The 19,216-nt window shown below is 42.1% G+C and overlaps 1 protein-coding gene across 1 annotated transcript in view; it reads right to left on the minus strand.

Moving 5' to 3' along the window:
• Nucleotides 1-1,483: 1,483 nt before the first annotated feature.
• Nucleotides 1,484-19,216, minus strand: part of hmcn2 (hemicentin 2) — a 60,853-nt gene continuing 43,120 nt past the window's right edge. The window contains exons 49-80 of the mRNA XM_088009032.1: nucleotides 18,755-18,836; nucleotides 18,006-18,142; nucleotides 17,779-17,920; nucleotides 16,390-16,534; nucleotides 16,153-16,280; nucleotides 15,867-16,023; nucleotides 14,807-14,928; nucleotides 14,557-14,721; nucleotides 13,958-14,065; nucleotides 13,721-13,855; nucleotides 13,468-13,602; nucleotides 13,052-13,321; nucleotides 12,778-12,968; nucleotides 12,044-12,257; nucleotides 11,825-11,959; nucleotides 11,532-11,722; nucleotides 10,805-10,886; nucleotides 10,036-10,206; nucleotides 9,767-9,919; nucleotides 9,341-9,478; nucleotides 8,714-8,838; nucleotides 8,356-8,596; nucleotides 8,197-8,256; nucleotides 7,967-8,086; nucleotides 7,737-7,871; nucleotides 6,422-6,541; nucleotides 5,966-6,091; nucleotides 4,495-4,623; nucleotides 4,112-4,405; nucleotides 3,868-3,987; nucleotides 3,649-3,775; nucleotides 1,484-2,778 (exon numbers count right to left, since the gene is read on the minus strand). Coding sequence (XP_087865158.1) covers nucleotides 2,400-2,778; nucleotides 3,649-3,775; nucleotides 3,868-3,987; nucleotides 4,112-4,405; nucleotides 4,495-4,623; nucleotides 5,966-6,091; nucleotides 6,422-6,541; nucleotides 7,737-7,871; nucleotides 7,967-8,086; nucleotides 8,197-8,256; nucleotides 8,356-8,596; nucleotides 8,714-8,838; nucleotides 9,341-9,478; nucleotides 9,767-9,919; nucleotides 10,036-10,206; nucleotides 10,805-10,886; nucleotides 11,532-11,722; nucleotides 11,825-11,959; nucleotides 12,044-12,257; nucleotides 12,778-12,968; nucleotides 13,052-13,321; nucleotides 13,468-13,602; nucleotides 13,721-13,855; nucleotides 13,958-14,065; nucleotides 14,557-14,721; nucleotides 14,807-14,928; nucleotides 15,867-16,023; nucleotides 16,153-16,280; nucleotides 16,390-16,534; nucleotides 17,779-17,920; nucleotides 18,006-18,142; nucleotides 18,755-18,836 — 4,977 coding nt within the window. The 3' untranslated portion in view covers nucleotides 1,484-2,399. The remainder of the gene's footprint in view (nucleotides 2,779-3,648; nucleotides 3,776-3,867; nucleotides 3,988-4,111; nucleotides 4,406-4,494; nucleotides 4,624-5,965; nucleotides 6,092-6,421; nucleotides 6,542-7,736; nucleotides 7,872-7,966; nucleotides 8,087-8,196; nucleotides 8,257-8,355; nucleotides 8,597-8,713; nucleotides 8,839-9,340; nucleotides 9,479-9,766; nucleotides 9,920-10,035; nucleotides 10,207-10,804; nucleotides 10,887-11,531; nucleotides 11,723-11,824; nucleotides 11,960-12,043; nucleotides 12,258-12,777; nucleotides 12,969-13,051; nucleotides 13,322-13,467; nucleotides 13,603-13,720; nucleotides 13,856-13,957; nucleotides 14,066-14,556; nucleotides 14,722-14,806; nucleotides 14,929-15,866; nucleotides 16,024-16,152; nucleotides 16,281-16,389; nucleotides 16,535-17,778; nucleotides 17,921-18,005; nucleotides 18,143-18,754; nucleotides 18,837-19,216) is intronic.

A 19,216-nucleotide genomic window follows, 5' to 3' on the forward strand; every position in this document is an offset into this window, starting at 1 on the left:
CAATATGAAACATGCCAACTGACCTCTGAAGCGTCTAACGAGCAGTTTTGTTTGAATTTGCTGCAGCATCTGCCTAGCTGCTACTTTGCAACTTAAGTTTTAGGGAGGCAAGAGCGGATTCAGTTTCTCCCATCAGATTTTCCACTGTTGCTTCATTTTTCTTTTCTTTTTTTTGCTAACTAGAAAATAATGTAAAAGTATGTGTTTTTGTACACTTACGGTGAGATTTATATGAGCGTTAAACCTGGTGAAGACTAGATAGATGCTCTTACACCTTCGACTGGAGGAGAGTAAACTCACTCGTTCCCATGACTGCACTGAAGGTGAAAAACATAATTTTTTTTCTGGAACAAAATTGAAAACACACTGTAGTTGTTAACGTTGCAGACTTTTCCAATATGCTTGTAGGTAAGAGTCGAGACGGAGATCCCCCATCCCTACTGTAAACCTCTGTGATTTGCAGCATCAGTGCATCAATGGAGCACTAAAGCTGTTCTGGGAGTGCGCTGCCTCGCACTAAACACACCTTAAGACTGTGTTTTTGTACTTTTTGAAATGAAAGTATTAATGGGAGAGATGAAGGCTTCTTTTAGGAGAGATGCTCTGTCCCACGTAGGGACTGTTTCACGGCAAGATGTGGCAGAAACTCTGCGAACTGCAGGTTTTAGCCTCAAGCGAAGGGAGCAGATTGTGAAGCTTTGGGTTAGTCCCTGGCCACTTTATTAGGTACTCCTATTACATTGCTGCTTAGTGCAGACAGCGAGTTAGTAAATCACATTCAGTTCGTTAAGGCTGATCCAGACGTGTAGAAAGCAAGCTTCAGAATGGAGAGGAAAGGAGACTTAAGCAACTTTGAAAAGTGTGTCGTCAATAGTGAGACCGGTGTGAGTATTTCAGAAACAGCTACTGAAAATTTTATGCACATCTGGTTATCTGGTGTACGGAGAATGTTCTGAAGATGAGAAAATCTCCAGTGAGAGGCCGTTCATGTGACTGAAAATACCTCATTGATGTCAGAAGACAACGGACCGGCTGGTTCGAGACGATACTGGAACCTCAATTCCAATGTGTTTCTTTTCCTGTAAAGCAAAACAGTAGACAAAATAAAATTTCTAAAACTGTTGATGTGCTTTTAATCAAGTATTATTTACCTTGGTTTCATTTGGTGCCGCTAATTGGCAGAACTTGCAGCGTAGAGAAAGCCCCTGGTTTGCGCAGTTAAATTTCTGTTTCTGGTAATCCCTCAGGGAATCGGCAGCGGTGATGCGATCATTTCGATGTGAACCCTGCATTCTGCAGGACTGCTTCTGACACTTTGGTGAATGTGTGCCGCAAAGGAATAATGCAGTCCTGAAGGACAAAGATGTTTAAAAGTCATACAACCAACATGAACCTAGTAAAGAGGTCACTGGGTGTCGATATCTGCAGCAGAAATGGTGAACAACAGAAATCAAGATCAACAGGGATAAACGCGGTACAACACTGGAGAAGCAAAAGCATTTTATTCATACAAATATTTGACACAATTACAGCAAAGAGAGTTTTTTTTTGTTTCAATTAAAATATTAAACCATCTACAAATATTGTTGATAGTTCATTGACTCCTCTTCTTGTTCCTTTATGGTCCTGGTTTTATTCCACATCAACTAGTGTGGAAAGTATTAGTTTGCTGTATTCTAATGCAAATACTGTAATAGTTTGCAAATTGCTTATTATCCTTTTTAATTTGTTTTTGTTGTTGTTGTGAAATATCACTGGCCTTTTTATTATTAGCACTGGCACCAATCACACAAACTCAAAAAACCACATTCAAAGTAGCACCTTCTGACATGACAAATCTAACAAAAGGAGTAAAAAAATAATCACATAGGACCGTTAATGATGTGCCAGTACATCAATTATAACGCAAACCTGATGTTGCTAAAGGTGAGCTTAAAGCAGTTTTTGTTTAAAATGACTTCAATAAATAATATAGGGGTTTCTGGGGACACTAAACAAATTCATAGCTGTGAAAAGATTTGCCATTTTACTTCCAAGTGCGAGCTATAAAAATATCTCTGTACCAAACTTGAATATTCAACATGAGAATCAAACACTAAAACAATGAACATTCTGGAGAAAGAAAAAAACCATTTAGATTGTAACTCGAGACAAAATTATGTTAGTGTTACGTTCCCGTTCTCCTCTTTAGCATTTTCCATCGGATTCGCTTCTGTATATGAAAGTCTCACATCTTTCCTGATAGGAGCATGTAGCAGACATCTACACTTCAGGATGATCAGCGGTTTTTTTTTTTTGTTTTGTTTTGTTTTTTTCTTACAGGGCTGTTACAAAAACTGAAATAGCAGAGTTTCTTCTCGTGGTCTGATTTTGAGTCATCAGCAGAGCAACGTGTGGGCTCAGTAGGGGTACGCTGAGATGGAGATGTAGATGATGAAGATGCTCTGGTACGTTATGCGACCGTGTTCTGAGATCGTGGTGGCCTGCACCTTGAGCCTCATGAGGCCAGGTCTATCCAGAACGCGCCGAGTGAAGATGATCCCCCTGCCGGCCTCGTCTCTGATGTCAAACACTCGGCCCGTCACGCCCGTGACCGACTCCTGCTCGAGTATCGTGAAGGAGGTGCGCTCCTGCAGGACGCCCGACTCCGAGAACGCCGACAGCCGCACCACGTTGTGGTTGGGCGGTATGCCGGAGGGGAGAGTGAGCAGCTTGTACTGCAGGAGCAGCGGCGAGCCGCCTGCGGCGCAGTCCAGAGAGCAGGGCCTGAAGCAGGTCCTGGAGAAGCCGGCGGGGGAAAGAGCAGAGATGTGTTTATTACATGAAAAACGAAATGTTTGTGTAGAGACGTGGCCAAGATGGATTACAGCTGAAGAAAATGATTTACGCTAATTTTACTGCTTCAGTGTTAGATGCCTTTATCAGATGTTTCCAGGATATTTTTTTTTAACATTTCAGAAAGGCTTTAATAGAGGAATGGATCAAATTTATGTAAACTGTCAGCTTCTACCCATTGGGATTAACATCCAAGGAGTTTCCCCGGCTACGGTTCCAAATTTCAATGTTTTCACCACTAAGCCACTTAAATCATCGCCTTTGCTTTGTGACACAGAGCTCTATACCTAGAAAAAGATCATGTTCATCAACAAATAGCTGCAGTGTTGTGGAACAAAGCTGCTCATTGAGGAAGCCTTCATCCCTTTCTTTCATAACAATGTTCTTAGGCAAACTGTGAATAATCCCAACCCTTCGGACTGGAGGCAACATGAATGGTTTCACTGTTGCCAGGATACAGGAGTCATGGAAGAGTTCGTTCAAAATGCTCCACCTCACTATGTGTGTGGAAACATTGCCTGCTGCTATTAAAGAGCAAACTCTGCATCAGCGGCACCCTGATTTCTCAGTTGAATTATTTTCAGGAATTGGCTAAATCTTAAAGGACTTTTGCCTAACTGAAATTGTTGATAGTTTGATAATGCAGTACTCTACCCTTGCCTGCGGTCGCTGTCTGGGTCAGGCTTATTTCCACCACATAACATTTTTAAAACAAAAACAAAAGATTTCTGTCCGCCTTCACACCTTTGACCTGCTATCCATCTGGGAGCTGATTTGCTTCGTAACAGGACAAAACGTTGACATCTTATTTACCCAGGACGTCCTGCACTTTGGTAGGAAGTAGGGCAGGGTGTATCCAGACACTGGTATCCCCCTCTGGTATTAAAGCACATCTGACTGAGTCCACACTGAATTCCTTGTTCCACGCACTCGTCAATATCTGTTAAAAGGAGGGGGACGCGGACTTTTCTGTTATTTGCAGGAGCGGTTTGAAGATTGTGTTCAGCGTAGAGCGATCCAGGAAGTTCATACCTTTACAGCTTCTGCCATTGGGCAGAAGTTTGTATCCTGGAGGGCACAGACAATGAAAGCTGCCGACCGTGTTTATGCATTTGTGTTGGCATGGCTTCTTCAACAAACACTCATCCACGTCTGTGAAAAAAAAAAAAAAAAAGTTAAAAACACTAAGGCCACATTAAAAAGAACAGTGTTCTTTTTAATGTTTGCAGGAACAATTAACACTTGTTCCTGCAAACAAGTGTTAATTCAAACCTACCCACACATGCGCCATCTCTGCTGGTGTAGCCCACAGGACAGCTCTGCCTCGTAATGCGAGATGCTCCGTTAGAGCGGGAGATGATTGGCCGGCCGAGGGTCGACACCAGCTGTGGGCGGAGTCTCGCCCTCACTCTGGTACCGTTGGTGAAGATCTGGCCTCGCTCCAGCCCCGCACAGGAGCGCCCGTCCCCCATCAGCAGAGTCCCGGGAGGGCACAGGCACCTGAAGCTGCCGGGCACGTTACGGCACTGGTGCGCACAAGGATTTGGCGTTTGAGAGCATTCGTCGACGTCTGGAAGGCGCAGTAAAATTCACGATGGAGTCAATGTGGGACCCTTTTTGAAGAGGTGTTTCATCAATCAGACAAGAGAAACGTCCTACCCAGACACGGAAGGCCGACTCCCTGAGATCTGTAACCTCTGGGGCAAACGCATCCGTACCCTCCGACCGTGTTCTGACAGATCTGACTGTAGCGGCACATGTGACTTCCGTCCTGGCACTCGTCAATATCTAGGAAGAAAACCGGGAGGCAGCTTGGTTCAAACATTTTATTCTTAAAACCAACTAAAAAAAAAAAAAGTAATAACTGTAAAAGTGAAATCAAACAGACAAAATAAATGCACTTTTTTCCCCCCCCTAATTACTTTCCCACATTTCTGCTGTCGAAGCTGTGAATTCCCTGTAATAAATATTTTTGGTATTTTTGAGGAACAACTCTGGACAAATAATTCCAGCTCTCGTTCTGAGGGACAGACTGAGTCCAAAAAATTACCCTCAGACATTCCCATAAAAATTCTGCTTATTGTCAAATGTCGTGAAACTCTTAATTCCAAGTCATTTCAGCTCTGTCAGTAAGATTGTTGTGTGTAAAATAAAATGCGATAGCCCTTCTGATCATTAACGTGAGCCACGGCTGTTTATCTGCTCTAATGCTGAAGTTAGCACAGTTGAAGTAATTAAAGTAAAAGTATAAAGATTTCCCAATCTAATCCCAGGGTCTGGATTCTAGTCAAGGTTTTTTTGGTCTGTGAGAACAAAACTCAGCTTCGGATAGTTATTTTGTAAGCGACAGCCAGTTGTTGCAAAGCAAATTATTAATAGTCATGACCCATTCTTGTGAGCAAGGCTTGCAGAATTAAAAATTTATGACATTATTTTGTTCTAACAAATCTACAATCTACTTTTTTTTTTTGTATTTTACTCTTATATCACAGTGGAAGAGAGACTGAATTATCTGCTGCGACTCCCGATCTGCCAGCGTCACGTCACTGCTCTCTCTGTTCAGATATTTCCAGAAAATTCTCGGTGCAGAAGAGAGAGAAATACGGAGAGCATCTGAAACACTCGGCGAATGTTGTGACATTCAAAGCAAAATCAAGAAATCTCTCGAGTTAATTTTTCTGTAAATTTTGTTCACGCACTCCCAGCGAATCATCAAAACAGATAAACACGGTAAGAACTGAAGCTGTTTGTTCTGGATGAAAAAAAAAATAATTCAGCAGGAGCAAGATTTGAGTTCATTAAGGGGTGTAAAAGTATGTCTTGACGTAAATATATTTTTAAAAATAAATGTTAAAACTATGCAAATTTTTGTTGCCTTGTTGTCAAAATGTTCTATTTATTTTGTAGAACTTCCTGCTTGGAAAAAATGTAAAAGTGTCAACAAAAACAGATACTGTAGTGTCATTGTTAAGTTTGTACGTGTGATACAAGTCTTGTAATTTTACTGCATTTTAAAGGCGTCGCGTTTTCAAAACCTGCATGTTTCACTGACTTTCTTCAGATCGATATCAAGGAGAAAATCCCAAAGGAGAAAATCTCTTGAAACAACCAATGTGTGACAGTCACTCACCTGCACAGGCCCCATTTTCTGCTGTGGTCATTCCAGCCGGACAACTGTCAAAACACTGATATCCTCCATCGGTGTTGCGGCACTGCTGGTGCGCCGGGCACACGTTCCTCATGCACTCGTTGATGTCTGGAAAAGTCCAAACATTCACCACTCAGCTGTGGAAATAATGTCATGACACCCGACATGGACACACCACAGATTTGATTCTAAACGAGGCTTGGGTTTCACACTAACAGACTGACTTCAGCAGACTGATCGGGGAGACAAGGTCACCAAATCCCTGGCGAAATAAATAAATAAATGACCTCAGCTTAAGCTGTCCAGATACTCATCTGATCTGAAGAATATGCGAAGATGGGGAAAGAAAATGTGCTCATCTGGGTCTTAACCACTTTACAGAATGTCTGTCTCCAAACCACCATGAGGTGTTTTAATCACAAGAAGAAACTGACTGACCGATGCAGCGATGTCCTGACGACTGGTATCCAGGATGACAGATACAACGGTAGGAACCCAGAGTGTTGAGACACTTATGGTGGCACGGGGAGACGGCAGACTCCTGGCACTCATCCACATCTGAAACACAAATTAGCCATGAAAGGGTTCATCAGTACTAATACGGTGCCTTCAGAAAGCGTTTAGAGGCCTTAAAGCTGCAGTACATAACTTTTATGAAAAATATTTCTCTACATATTTGTTGAAGCTCTCACTATTTCGTCAAAGTATGGTTATCAGATAGATAATCTGTGGACATTTTTTGTACTCTTCCACCTTCTCCCAGTGCTAACTAAAAATAACCAATCGGAGCCAGGAGGAGGGCCTTAGCGCTGTCAATCATGCCAGTTTTGACAAATGTGTAAAGAACATATTTTTAATAAAACTTACACATAGCAGTAAAAGTAAAAAACCTTGATGTATTTTTACTTAGATTTTATGTGACAGACCAAAACAACGCAGTGCAAAACTGCGAAGTGGAAGGCAGATGATAAATGGTTTCCAGTTTTCTACAAAAATAATTTGGAAAGGTTGGCGTGCGCCAAATTGCTCAAAAAGACTTAAAACTGCAGCTGAGATTTTTTATATTTTTTTGTGGAAGCACACATATTTGCTGGAGACTGTTTATATTTTAGTGTTTAACTTTTTATTTGTTGTTTAATCCTCAAATTCATAAAACACATAGAGGAAAGGCCCGTAAGCACCATTAAGCCGGGAGGAAAGCCAGTCTTTCTTTTGTTTGCCCAAACCATCACTATTATTTAAATAAAAATACATTTTCTGGACATAGGATAGTGCCTTACTGTTCTAAGTCAGATGCACTCTGGAGAAAATAAAAGCTTTGCTTGCAGCTGGAAGGAGTTTGTGTGTGTCATGAAAAGCTACATATTTCTTCCGTAGGCTGTGTCGTTTGGCTTCAACCAAGCATTGTTATTGCCGTAATTGAGAGAGAAACTCATGGTTCAAAACAAACAAATAAATTAATTTTTAAAAAAAGCTCTTTAAAAATAATCAAAGCGGTGAATGGCTTAGCCTGTCATCAATGATAAATAAATTCGTCCAATCGCATGACTTTATTATGTTTACCGACAAACCTCTGGGGTTTATTTTTTACTGACATTAAATTATACACATAAAATCCTAATGCAAGACACTGGCGTTTGTAGTTGTTAAATTGGAAAAATGAGGAAAAATTGGTTTTAAAGCAACGGCAAATGTTGTACAGCGTGCTTCGATTGGCGATAAATGGCCGTAGGACAGCATGTCTCAGACTGACCTTCACAGCTGGTTCCTGTGGCGCTGGGTTTGAATCCCGGTCCACACTTGGCCTGGCAGCGGTATGTACCCACTGTGTTGACACACTGCTGGTTGTAGTGGCACATGTGGGAGCCTTGGGAGCACTCGTCAATATCTGAGTGGGACGCAAGCAATCCAACAAATCCAACACAGTGTTGGCAGGACAGTATTTACATGTTGGCATTCAGCAGGTTGTGTTTAGTGCCTCACCGTGGCATGTGTTGGTCTCTGCAGAGATAGTGAAGCCAGAAGGACAGGCACAGGTGAACCCTCCCAGGATGTTGTTGCATGAATGGGAGCAGGGAGACTGCAGGGCACACTCGTCTTCATCTGGCAACGAGACATTTTGTTACATTCACAAAAACCGAAGAACTGAGAGAAAAATGCCAATAAATATCGCCAGCAACCAGATGAGACAAATAAGAAAAAAACCGTCACACCAGCACAGTAAGAGGCCGTGTCGAGACTGAAGCCTTTTGGGCATGTGTCTTCATAACCATCTGCAAAAGAAAAAAAAAAAAAAAAAGCATTATTTCAGGTTCAGCGATTCATGTGTAGTAGGAATGTCAGAGGATAATTTATTCTGTGTATCCCCAGACCTGGTACGAGGAGGCTGGTAGTGATGTGGAAGTCCAAAGTCAGGGTGAACATGTTGTAGACGCTGTTTATTCCAGAAACCTTGAGCAGCTGAAGCACAGGGCCTTGGCGTTCGTCCTGGCCCTCGTAAACGATGGTGTGATTACATCGCAGCGCCATGGGACTGCCTGCTCTCTGGTGGGTCTGCGATGACCATGAGTACAGCTGTCCTTGGCCCGTCTGCACGTATGACTCATCAAAGTCCTGTGGGAGGAGGGTCAAATCAGGTCAGACGAATCGAAGGGATCCATTTCTGCAGAGTGACGTAAAAGGAACTCGAGATACAGTCGAGGCCCCACATAATCACTTCCACAAACACACCTGAAGGCCCAGATGAGATGAGGAGGATAATGACGGCGGAACGAAGCCGTTGATTACGATGTCAATCAGCAGAACTCCCTCCGAGTCCAGTCCCCTGGCCACATGGGTCAGACGGAGGATCTCTCCTGTGAGAATCCAATAAAACACTGTTTGTTGGACAAACTCGAGCATGTTCAAGGTAGCGAGTGCTGCCATCTGCTGGCTGCTTTTACAAATGAGTGCTCAGTTCTGACATAAAAGAAATAATGTCCTATTTTTTTCTGTTCATTTTTTTTTTTTTTTTCAATTTCGATGTAATTTTTATCTCTTGTCATTTTTTGTGTGTTTTAATCAATCAATCAATCAATCAATCAATCAATCAATCAATCAATCAGCAGCAAGGCATTTCAAAGTGCTTTACATCACTAAACACAAAAACTCAGTCATGCAACATTGAATCAACAATCAAATGTAGTTGTTGCACTACATTACAGAGTAGCAAAGCCGAGGGCCAGTTTCACATGTGATGGCAAAATCCATCACATGTGAAATATGTTAAACTAACCCGCTATTATGTTCTGATTTTATTCTACCCGATGAATAAATCAATAAGGAAGACAAAAAAAAGTGAAAGTTTGATGAGCTCACCGGTATCAAACTCCAGCTGAGACTCCTGTCTGAACTGGCCCTGTGTGAAGGAGAACCCGTTTCTGGCGGCTCCGTTTTGAAGCACAGTGGTCCAATAGATGGGAGTGAAAACAGACACCAGAACCTGCAGCAAGGGACCTACGACAAAGCATTAGTTCTTTATCTGCTATGGGTATTTCAAGATATTTCAAACATTTTCCATCTCTGAATTATCACTTATTCATGCAAGTGTCTCTAATAAAAATTTAATGAATAAAAACAAAACTTCTAAAACAAAATACCTCATTTATTTAGCCCGCTTTATATCCAGAGCATTTTTTTTTTACTATAAAGGGTTTTAAGGCTCTTTACAGACACATAAAAGGGTGAGTGAACTTGCTGAAACAACTCCTTTGAAGCTGCAGTACAGTATGTACAGTAACTCACCGACTGCAGGAGGGATGTTGTCCAGACGTGCCTCCAGAGTGCTGCTGCCTTGTTCCTTGTCGTCTGTGATGTTGGCCTCCAGGAAGGACACACCAAACTCTCTGTCATTCACCATCCCTATCAGACTGCCTCGAGTCTTACGTGGAACCTCACCTGTCAGCAGAAACCCAAACAGTCTGATAAATAGGAGTTTTGCAGGTGGTTTGTGCACGCCAGCTTGTTGTCGAATGTAACAACTTGGATAAATAGAAGAAGTCTGGCGACGCTACCTGGACACAAACCAGTCTGACATTTCCTTGAGTCGGTGCTCGGGCCGCCGCAGGCGCGGCCGCCGTTTGCTGGCGCTGGATTGTTGCACAGTCTGTTTCGTTCCTGAAAACCTTGACCACATGTACTGCTGCATGGACTCCATTCCCCCCAGCTGGAGTAACCTCCATGAACTATGTTAGAGACGATAGAGAGTCAATGATAACAGCATGGATGAGTTGGTTTTTACTGCCAAGCATGTGAAAATCAGCTCTAAAATCACACAAAAGCAAAGCGAATTTTTAAAACTGCAGTATGCAAGTTTTAAAAAAATATGTATTTTAAGCATGTATTAAATTTGAGAGAGATAATCTGTGGAAAAAAGTCAAGGTCCTCCACCCCCGCCCAGTGCTACTATGGCAATCTGTAAAAATGCGCCACTACTGGTCAAAAACAACCAATAAGAAGGTCTTAGCTATGTCAATCATTCTTGCGAACACGCTACTCAATGTACTAATAACGGGGAAAAGCAAAACTGTTTATCCACTGACATTGATGAGCAAAAGGGTGAGTCTGTGTGAAGATGGCTAACAGCGCTAACACATGAGTATGACATCCCCTCTGCTCCTAATACAAACAATTAATGACTTAATTAATTAATTAATACTTAAAGACAGATCTGCATTGGTCAAAATCCATATCGGCAGAATCAGAAGATCGGAAATTTGGATCAGTGCATCTCTAGTTACTGGTTTTGCAACTAATCTGTGAAATTATGTTGGCCAAACTCACTCTGGACCTTGAGGGTTACGGTCCTCTCGGCTGATCCGGCCTCACTCTCAGCAACACACTGATACTCTCCTTCATCTGCAGCCTGTGGATCCGACAGGTAGATAAGGCAGCTCTAACTTGGTTAGTGTCCTACCATCTGATTGTGACATCACAATCCTTCAAAACAAAATCAGTTACTTTTACAAGGACAGAAAACCAAGATTTAAAACAAAAAAAAAAAGTTGACATGTTTGTTCAGTGGAACACCTGATTATATTCTATTAAGTTGTCGTGACAGACAGGATTTGTCCAGGGAGGGAGAAATTTCACATTAGAGTCCTCGGTGGGAAGGACACTCATCCGTCTGTGAGAGTCTCAGCTGCAGGCTGTTCGATTACGGCTGCAGTTACGGACCGTAACGAGGTTACAGACCAACGGAGGAGGGGCGAGTCTTGGAACATGCAGAGCCCTCGCCGTCACTTTGCTCCGTGGCTAATGCTGTTAGCCGCTGTGGCTGAACTGAATCTGATTTGGATGGAAGCGGGGAGACTGTAGGACAGTCACACATGGCCCCTTCACTTAGGGGGACTGCAAATCGAAGTTTAATTTGGATAAATGATGTACAACTTTTTTTTTTTTTTTTTAGATTCTTTAGGAAAGCCTAATTATTCAAACTTAAGCTGCAATGGTTAAGAAAATGGGTTTAGTGAGATGTAAAAGGCAAAATAACAAAATAAATCATAATTACAGTGATGCTGTAAATGACCAGAGATCCATTGTGGAGTGCTTGCATTCGGAGGAGGCGGTTTAAGGGCTTCCCATTTCGTAGCCAGCGGAGGACGGGGCTGGGATCTCCGTGAACTGGACAGTCAAGCATTGCGGTGCCACCCTGGACAACCGTCTGAGACGTGTGGGCTTCACCCTTTAACACCGGAGGCTCTGAAGGTGCACGGGATAAATATTTAACACGGGAGACGCGTAAATTATGGCTTATTCACATGTAAAGCTTAAAGTAGAGACAATCCTTCAATAAAATCTCACCTCTGATACGGACGAACGAGAGCGCTCGGATGGAGCCCACACTGTTCTCTGCCAAGCACACGTAGGTCCCAGCGTCATTCAGAGTCACGTTCTCAGAGAGGACTGAGCTCCTGCCTGCCTCGTCTGTAATGGCTCCTAGAACAGTTTGGTCGTGGTCAGAACCCCAAACACTCTCCTGAACCGAGACAACTACCACATGGCTGCACCTGAACCGAGTACCTTTGTAGGGCTTGTTGTTGATAGTCCAGGAGATGGAGGGAGGAGGTGTTCCCTGAGCATGACAGGACAAGGCCAGACTCTGCCCCTTGTTCAGGGTTACATCACCTGGCAGCTCTTTGAAAACCGGCCTGGTGTTGATTGACAGGCGGACATCTCGTCTCGCTGAGCCCGCGGGGTTGGTGGCCACACAGGTGAATATCCCAGCGTCTCCCAGCTGTGTGGGGAAAAAAAAAAAGAAAAAAAAACTGTCAAAATGAATTCCTCCGAGAACAGCTAGAGGCAAATGTTATTAAGCACTTAACGGTAGAGATGCACCGATACACATTTAAAGCACTTGGGAAAGCTTTCAGCCTGAGATGCCGGCTTTAGCCAGTTCTGAAATCTCTTTAGGAAATATAACAGGAAGGAATATAGAGATCTTTCTAGACTTCATAACAAGTTGATGCTGGCTTGGACTAGAAACCTCAGCCCGAGTTGCCTGACCATCGGTATAGTGGCATATGCATGTTATGACACCTTCCTGATGCTGAAACAGCAAACTTTGAGCTTTCTTCACTCAGTAACAGCATCCACACTGATGTGACTTCAGTTTGATCTGGTGGCGCTCAAGTACGGTTTGATAGGAAAGGTCCAACTGATCAGATCTGAGCTGAAAACGGGACAGTCCCACTCATCAGCCGATGTTTCGGTGCACCTCTCGTGAACTTACATACAAACTACATATTAAGTCTGACCTCCACTCTCTCGATAATCAGCTCTCCAGATCGTAGGATGGTGAATTTGCCGAGAAGGTTCGGGACAACAACGCCGTCCTTCTCCCACAACACCCTGGGCTCTGGTAAACCCTGAGCCGCACACGGCAGCAGAGCCTGAAACCCCTGGATGACCGACAGCTCTGTCTGTGCTGGTGGAATCATGGGTGGAACTGAAATGCAACAGATCGAGTTGCGTCAATGTGTTATGCTTTTTGCACAACGCGAGGAGGAGTTAAACAAAGTCTCTTCTCACCTTGAACAACTAGCCTCATATCATGGCTAGCTCTGCCGGCCAGGTTTTTAGCTGTACATGTGTAGATCCCGGCATCGCTCCGCTGCGTGGAAGCAATTGCCAGAGTTCCATTGGCAAAGATACGCATATGAGCACCATCAACCACAGGCCTCCTCTCTTTATGCCAAGTAACTTCAGGTTGTGGCTGACCATCAGCCGCACACTCCAGACTGACTGGCTGCCCTAAGACAGCAGTGTAGTCAATTCGAGGCACACTCAGCACTGGTGGAACTGGAAAAAAAATAACAAAGGAAAGTAAATTCATTCATAAATGTCCCATAAATAAATGCCTAATATAGCCTTTTAAAAATAAGAAGTAAGTAGAAGTCCTTTTCGTATACATTGTGACAACAACACTAAACTGAAGTCTATTTTACCTTGAAGGACCAGCTTGGTTCTCGCTACAGTGACACCAGCCTCGTTCTTTGCTAGGCACTGATAGGTCCCAGCATCTCCAAGAGTCACACGAGAGAACTTCAGCGCTCCATTTGAGAGGACAGCCAGCCTGTGACCTGTGGCAGTCATATTGGCACAATTACTAAAATCTGATGAGATTACAATCCTGTGAACATTGTTCATGGCAATGCTATTGTCTATTTCTTTTTTAAAAAGATCACATGTTCTTGTTACCAGCTGCTATAGGAACTCCTTCTCTCTGCCAGATGATTGTTGGTCTGGGAAATCCTTGAACTTCACAGGGAAGAACGGTTCCATGATTTAACAATACTTGCACCTCCTCTGCCATCGGCCTGATCTCTGGTGGCTCTAGGAACGTGGAACAGGACACAGTTAGTCATTTCACACTTGACATATAACATCATTCACATTCCCTCCCCAACAACTGGCCTAAGGTCCATTAGGACCTACCTTGTATGGTCAGGGAGACGTGCTTGTGAGCCACTCCAGCCGGGTTTCGGGCTGAGCACGTGTATCTGCCAGCATGACTCGGCAAAGCAGCAGGTATCTCCAACACCCCTGCATGAACATGACATTTAAAACCATTTATCATATATTTTTAATAATGTTTATATTAGAATCAAAATAATAAGTTAGTTATAGGCCACATTAGCATACACTGCAAAAAAAAAAAAGAACTCACAAGTAACTTTTCAGCAAGATATAGGAGATTGTTTTAAGGCAATAATTCCTTAAGACTGAGGAAAAAATACCAGTTCCACTGGAAGATTATTTTGCTTATAGAATGAGAAAAATGTCTGGCTAAGACTTTGTATTTTCGCAGTGCAACAATAATAATATCATCCATAACATTTAGTCATAGATAGCATTCAGTTATATCAACATTATTAAAACCATATCAGGAAATATCAAGACTGATGTATCAGCAGAATGAATACTTTGTTTCCTTGTGCTAAATTAAAAGCAATTATATCATTTTATCCAGTTTTCTTAGATTAACCAAGAGTAGTTCTTGGTTTGAGAAGAACAACTCAAACCAGTTATCTTACCAGTGGGAAGAACACGGTAATTTCCTCCCCTGGTCCCCAGTTTAGCTCCTCCCTTCGTCCAGGTCACAGTGGGTGGAGGCTGTCCTTGTACGCGACAAGGCAACGCCACAGGAGACATTTTCACAGCCTTCACTGCTGTGACATCATCCTCAATAGAAGGTGGGACTGCAGAGGAATAAACATGTCAAGCATTCAGTGGAATTCATCAGAACTTTCAGAATGTGGCAAAATCCCAATCCCAAATCCCTGCCTTGGAGGATGACCGCGATGACCCTGCGCTCCTCTCCAACCTCGTTGACCGCTGAGCACTCGAAGTAACCTTCATCCTCGTCAGATGGAGACAAAAGAACGAGAGACCCAGAAGACAGTAACCTGGATGGAGAGGGTGTGGAGGCAGAGCAGGCTTCTGTATTTTCAGTTCTGTGAGTTAAGATGCATTATTATAGCATATTCAAAAGAGGGTGCTGAGGTTCTCATCATCGGCGAAGACTAATGAATAACAGTAACAAGAAGTAAAAAAGACTCATTTTTGTTAATTGGAATAAAAATAAATACTTTGCAAAATGAGAAAAACTAATTCAAACTTTAATGGCTACTTACAAAACTAACTAAAATTAACTTAATTTAAAAAGAAAATGTTAATTAGCTTCCATTTGTGTCTCATTAGTATGAAGCCTGGTTTACGTTTGTTGTGTTTTTTTCCTTGCTGTACTACGTCATTGCTGATGTCGGTCCGTCCTAAACTAGCATCATTTTAGCAGAAGTTGAGATAAAGAGCCACATTCCAGTTTGGGTTTACACTGAATATAACTGCATTTTAGAAAGAAAAAAAAACAAGTGCCTTGGAGAGGAACGAGATAAAACACGTTTTATATTAAAGGGGAAAAATGCCAAAAGCCATAAAATGTACTTGAAAAGCTTGCACAAGCCCTGCCTTGCAGGTGCTGTTATTATACTTACTATTACTGTGTCATATATCTTTTGTACTTGCCCAGTATGTATGATCATTCATTTTCAGTAATTTACCACATTTACTTGAAATGACAGTTTTTGGAGTTTTGTTGCACAAAAACGTTTTCTAAAAATGTGTTTTCTGTTCGTCTCCTAGCAAGCAACTCGTATTGCAGTCAACAGTTTGACTGAAACTCACAAAACCTAAACTCTTAATAAGCATTTAAAAAAAAACTAGAACCTAAACTAAACTTGCAAACAATTGGATAAAACTAATAAAAACTAAAATTCTGTAGTCAATAAAAGCTAATCAATAACTGCAAAGCTATTAAAACGTTGGTGAGTACATTTGTGCTCACCTGTATGCACCAGGCTGCTGGTGAATGTCAAGTGGTGAACCATTCCTCTTCCAGGATATTTTAGGTGGTGGTATACCCGTGGTCTCACAACTAAGCACAGCTCTGGTTCCAGTGGTCACTGTCACGTTGAATGGACCTGGACTGATAGAAGGACCCACTAAGGAGAAACAGAAAAGCTTAGATAAGAGAGGCTCTTCCTTTTTTTCTTTTTTTTTTATTTACAGACTATAAATTACAGAAGGAACACAGACAGATTTATAAAGAAACTACACGAGGTATCATTCACCAAACACACGCAGATCCGTTGCGCGGTGATCCGAGCCAGCCGGGTTGGACACTGTGCAGTAGTAGCGACCAGCATCATTCAGCTGAGCCCCACGTACGCGCAAGGAGCCTTCAGATAACAGTGAGAACCTGAAACAAACACACAAGTGAACAGTCACCATGCTGTACTCATTTAGATTATCTATTTGACAGCGAGTGTGAAGAGACAGACGCCTTGCCCAGTAATCTTAGGACATACTTATTATTATCCCTAGGCACAGGGAAGCCATCTTTCCTCCAGATGACCGCAGGTAAGGAGTCACCTTCAACTTCACAGGGTAAAACCACATCCTGGCCAAGATGAACCGTTACCAACGAGCTGCTTTCCTTTATCACTGGTGGCACTGCAAATAGACGAGCAAGTGCAGCTGAATATATTTAAATTACCATTACTGCACAAAGCATTATTTTCTAAAATCCATTAGAGGCTGAGGGTTTGTGTACGGAGTTTCGTAATGCGGGAGAAATAAAAATTCAGATTTTGGCAGGTTGAAAAGACTCTCATAAATCACTTCACAAAACAAAGTAGTTGTAGAATAACAAATAGAGAGCTATTCATTTTAAACAAGTTTGAAAGCTTGAAACGTAGTTTATCACAATTTCCCTAAGAGCCGCCCCGATTTAATAAACATTAGTCCAGCGAGACAGAAAACACACAAAAAGTCAAGAGCATTACCAGGATAATAGTCACATTTTTATGAATAATCAAAACAAAAATTCATATTAGGTTTCGGATTGCATATAATGCTCTACAAAAATATTCACACATTTTGTCTCTTTACAACAAACTTAAGGATTTTAGATGGATCTTGTTTGTGGAGCCTTATGATGCATAGCAGTGAAGCACAAGACCAAAGGAGCACAGCAGACAGGGCAGGGATAAAGCTGTATAGAAGTCTGAAGCAGAATCTGTCAAGAAGTAACTCATTAAGACAACCAGACTAAAGCATGGCCGCCCACAGACTGGGCTTAATCAGAGAAGCAGCCAAGGGGACCATGATAACAGAAGAATTATCAAGGCTGAAAGACAATCTGGCCTTCACGGAAAAGTGACGAGAAGAAAGCGACTAAAGAAAGAAAAGAAAAACATAATTGTGGCATTATCATATTATGGAGATGAAATGATTTAAGCTGGCCAAGCTCCAAGAATGGAGAGGAGAAGAGTAACACCCCTACACATACAGCCAGATCTATACTGAAGTATTTCAAAGCACACTGATGTGGAAAAAGTAGGCTTTAATGTAGCAAGACCTAGAATCCAACTGAACTTATGTTATCTGGCACAAATAAATCGGCAAAAGTTTTAACCTCCAGAAGTGCAAAACTGATAGAAACATAAGCAGAAAATCTTTGTGGTTTTAACGTGAAATATTGGAACAACTCAAATGTTTTGGCACTCTACATTTACACTAAACTACATCTTACTTAAATGCTGACTAAATAATATAATGACTTGAGTGAAAAGACAAATACACCCAATATATCCCTGATGTATTATGATGCAATTACGTACACCAATAGAATAATTCAAACATAATGTATACTTAAAAGGTAGGTCAAAGGTGATAAATATATATATTATACTTACACATAATCTCCACAGTGAAGAAGAGGCTGGTGCTTCCAGCCATGTTTGTGACAACACAACTGTACTGGCCACCGTCCTCAGGCTTGACCTCCTGAATCTCCAGGTACTGACCTCCTGCCAGCCGCTGGACGCGCCCCCCAAGCTGACGGAACAGGAAGAGACAAGGAAAAGGTGAAACGCAAGTCAGAGGAGTTCAGTGTTATCTATTTAATTTTTCAACTCCGCACCTGCAGCTTGGCCTCATCCTTGTACCACTCTATGTCTGGAGGGGGGTCGCTGTCCGCCAGGCACTCTAAGGTCAGGTGTCCGTTAAATGGCACGGTCACCGACTTTACATCAGTAGACCCGAGGAGCGTAGGCGGGACTGAAATACAAATGGGTTCCACTGGAATAAATCACTCAGAGCATAAATCCCCTCAGTGATTGATGAACTCGTTTTTAAGCCCTAGAGGGTTTTGATCCGAGGGTGGAAGAAAAGAACAAACAGGTCAGGACACATTTACAACTCAAGTGTTCAGACTGCAACAGCATGTGCCTGAATGTCCATTCAATACAAAAATAAAAATGATGAATGATAAAAACATCACCATGCGTGCAATTCAGTCACAGAAGAAGGTTGATGATTATGCCTTTGGAGGTTTTACTTACAGAATTAATCTTAACTTTGCAGGCCCCAACAGCACTGTTACATTTCCGTTCACCGAAGCCTCAATTTGTTACAGCACGCAACAGGAGGTGGAATAAATGAAGTATGCTTAGAGTTTTACAAAACAAGGCTGAGTCATCAATCAAAAAAAAAAAAAAAAAGGTCAGATCTCCCATGTTTTGTGCATAGCGTAGCAGGAGTAAGTCTGTTTTAGCAGGTTGTTTTCTTCTGAGTTTTATTCATCACTTCCTGAGCGTAGTTAGGAAAGGAAGCGGGGGATACAATGTATTTCTCTAATGTCAATAACTTTGAGAGAGCAGCTTGTGTCACCTTGCACTCGGACCCAGTGGCTTTTTCCATCCTCTCCGGCTAGGCTGCTGGCCAAGCAGGCGTAGAGACCTGCATCCTCGACCTTTAAAGCAGAGCACATTCATCAACCTGAGTGCTTCTGGCAGAGCAGTCTGGTTTTCACCTACACTGATGCTATCTAAATTATGACCTCCATTTGTCAATACTGTTGTCTGTATTTGGAGGAGCACTCCGGCTCTTTTTATTTTAAAAATATTTTAGGTGTGACAATGGGAAAAAAAAATATTTTTTATAGAACAATTACATGTTTGCTATCACAAATCTACACTAAATGAAATTTACAAAGATTCACTCATTTCTTTTGTCACAGCAACGCAGCAAAATTCTGTTGAGTTCGTTGGAAAACATATTTAAAATTTGTAATGACAAAGACACAAAGGTTCTAAAAATGTTCACAAATAAAAATCTGAAAAGTGTGGCATT

This window comes from Poecilia mexicana, unplaced genomic scaffold, assembly GCF_051168715.1.
Source record: "Poecilia mexicana isolate PSO_F unplaced genomic scaffold, ASM5116871v1 scaffold_9, whole genome shotgun sequence".
Classification (NCBI taxonomy): domain Eukaryota; kingdom Metazoa; phylum Chordata; class Actinopteri; order Cyprinodontiformes; family Poeciliidae; genus Poecilia; species Poecilia mexicana.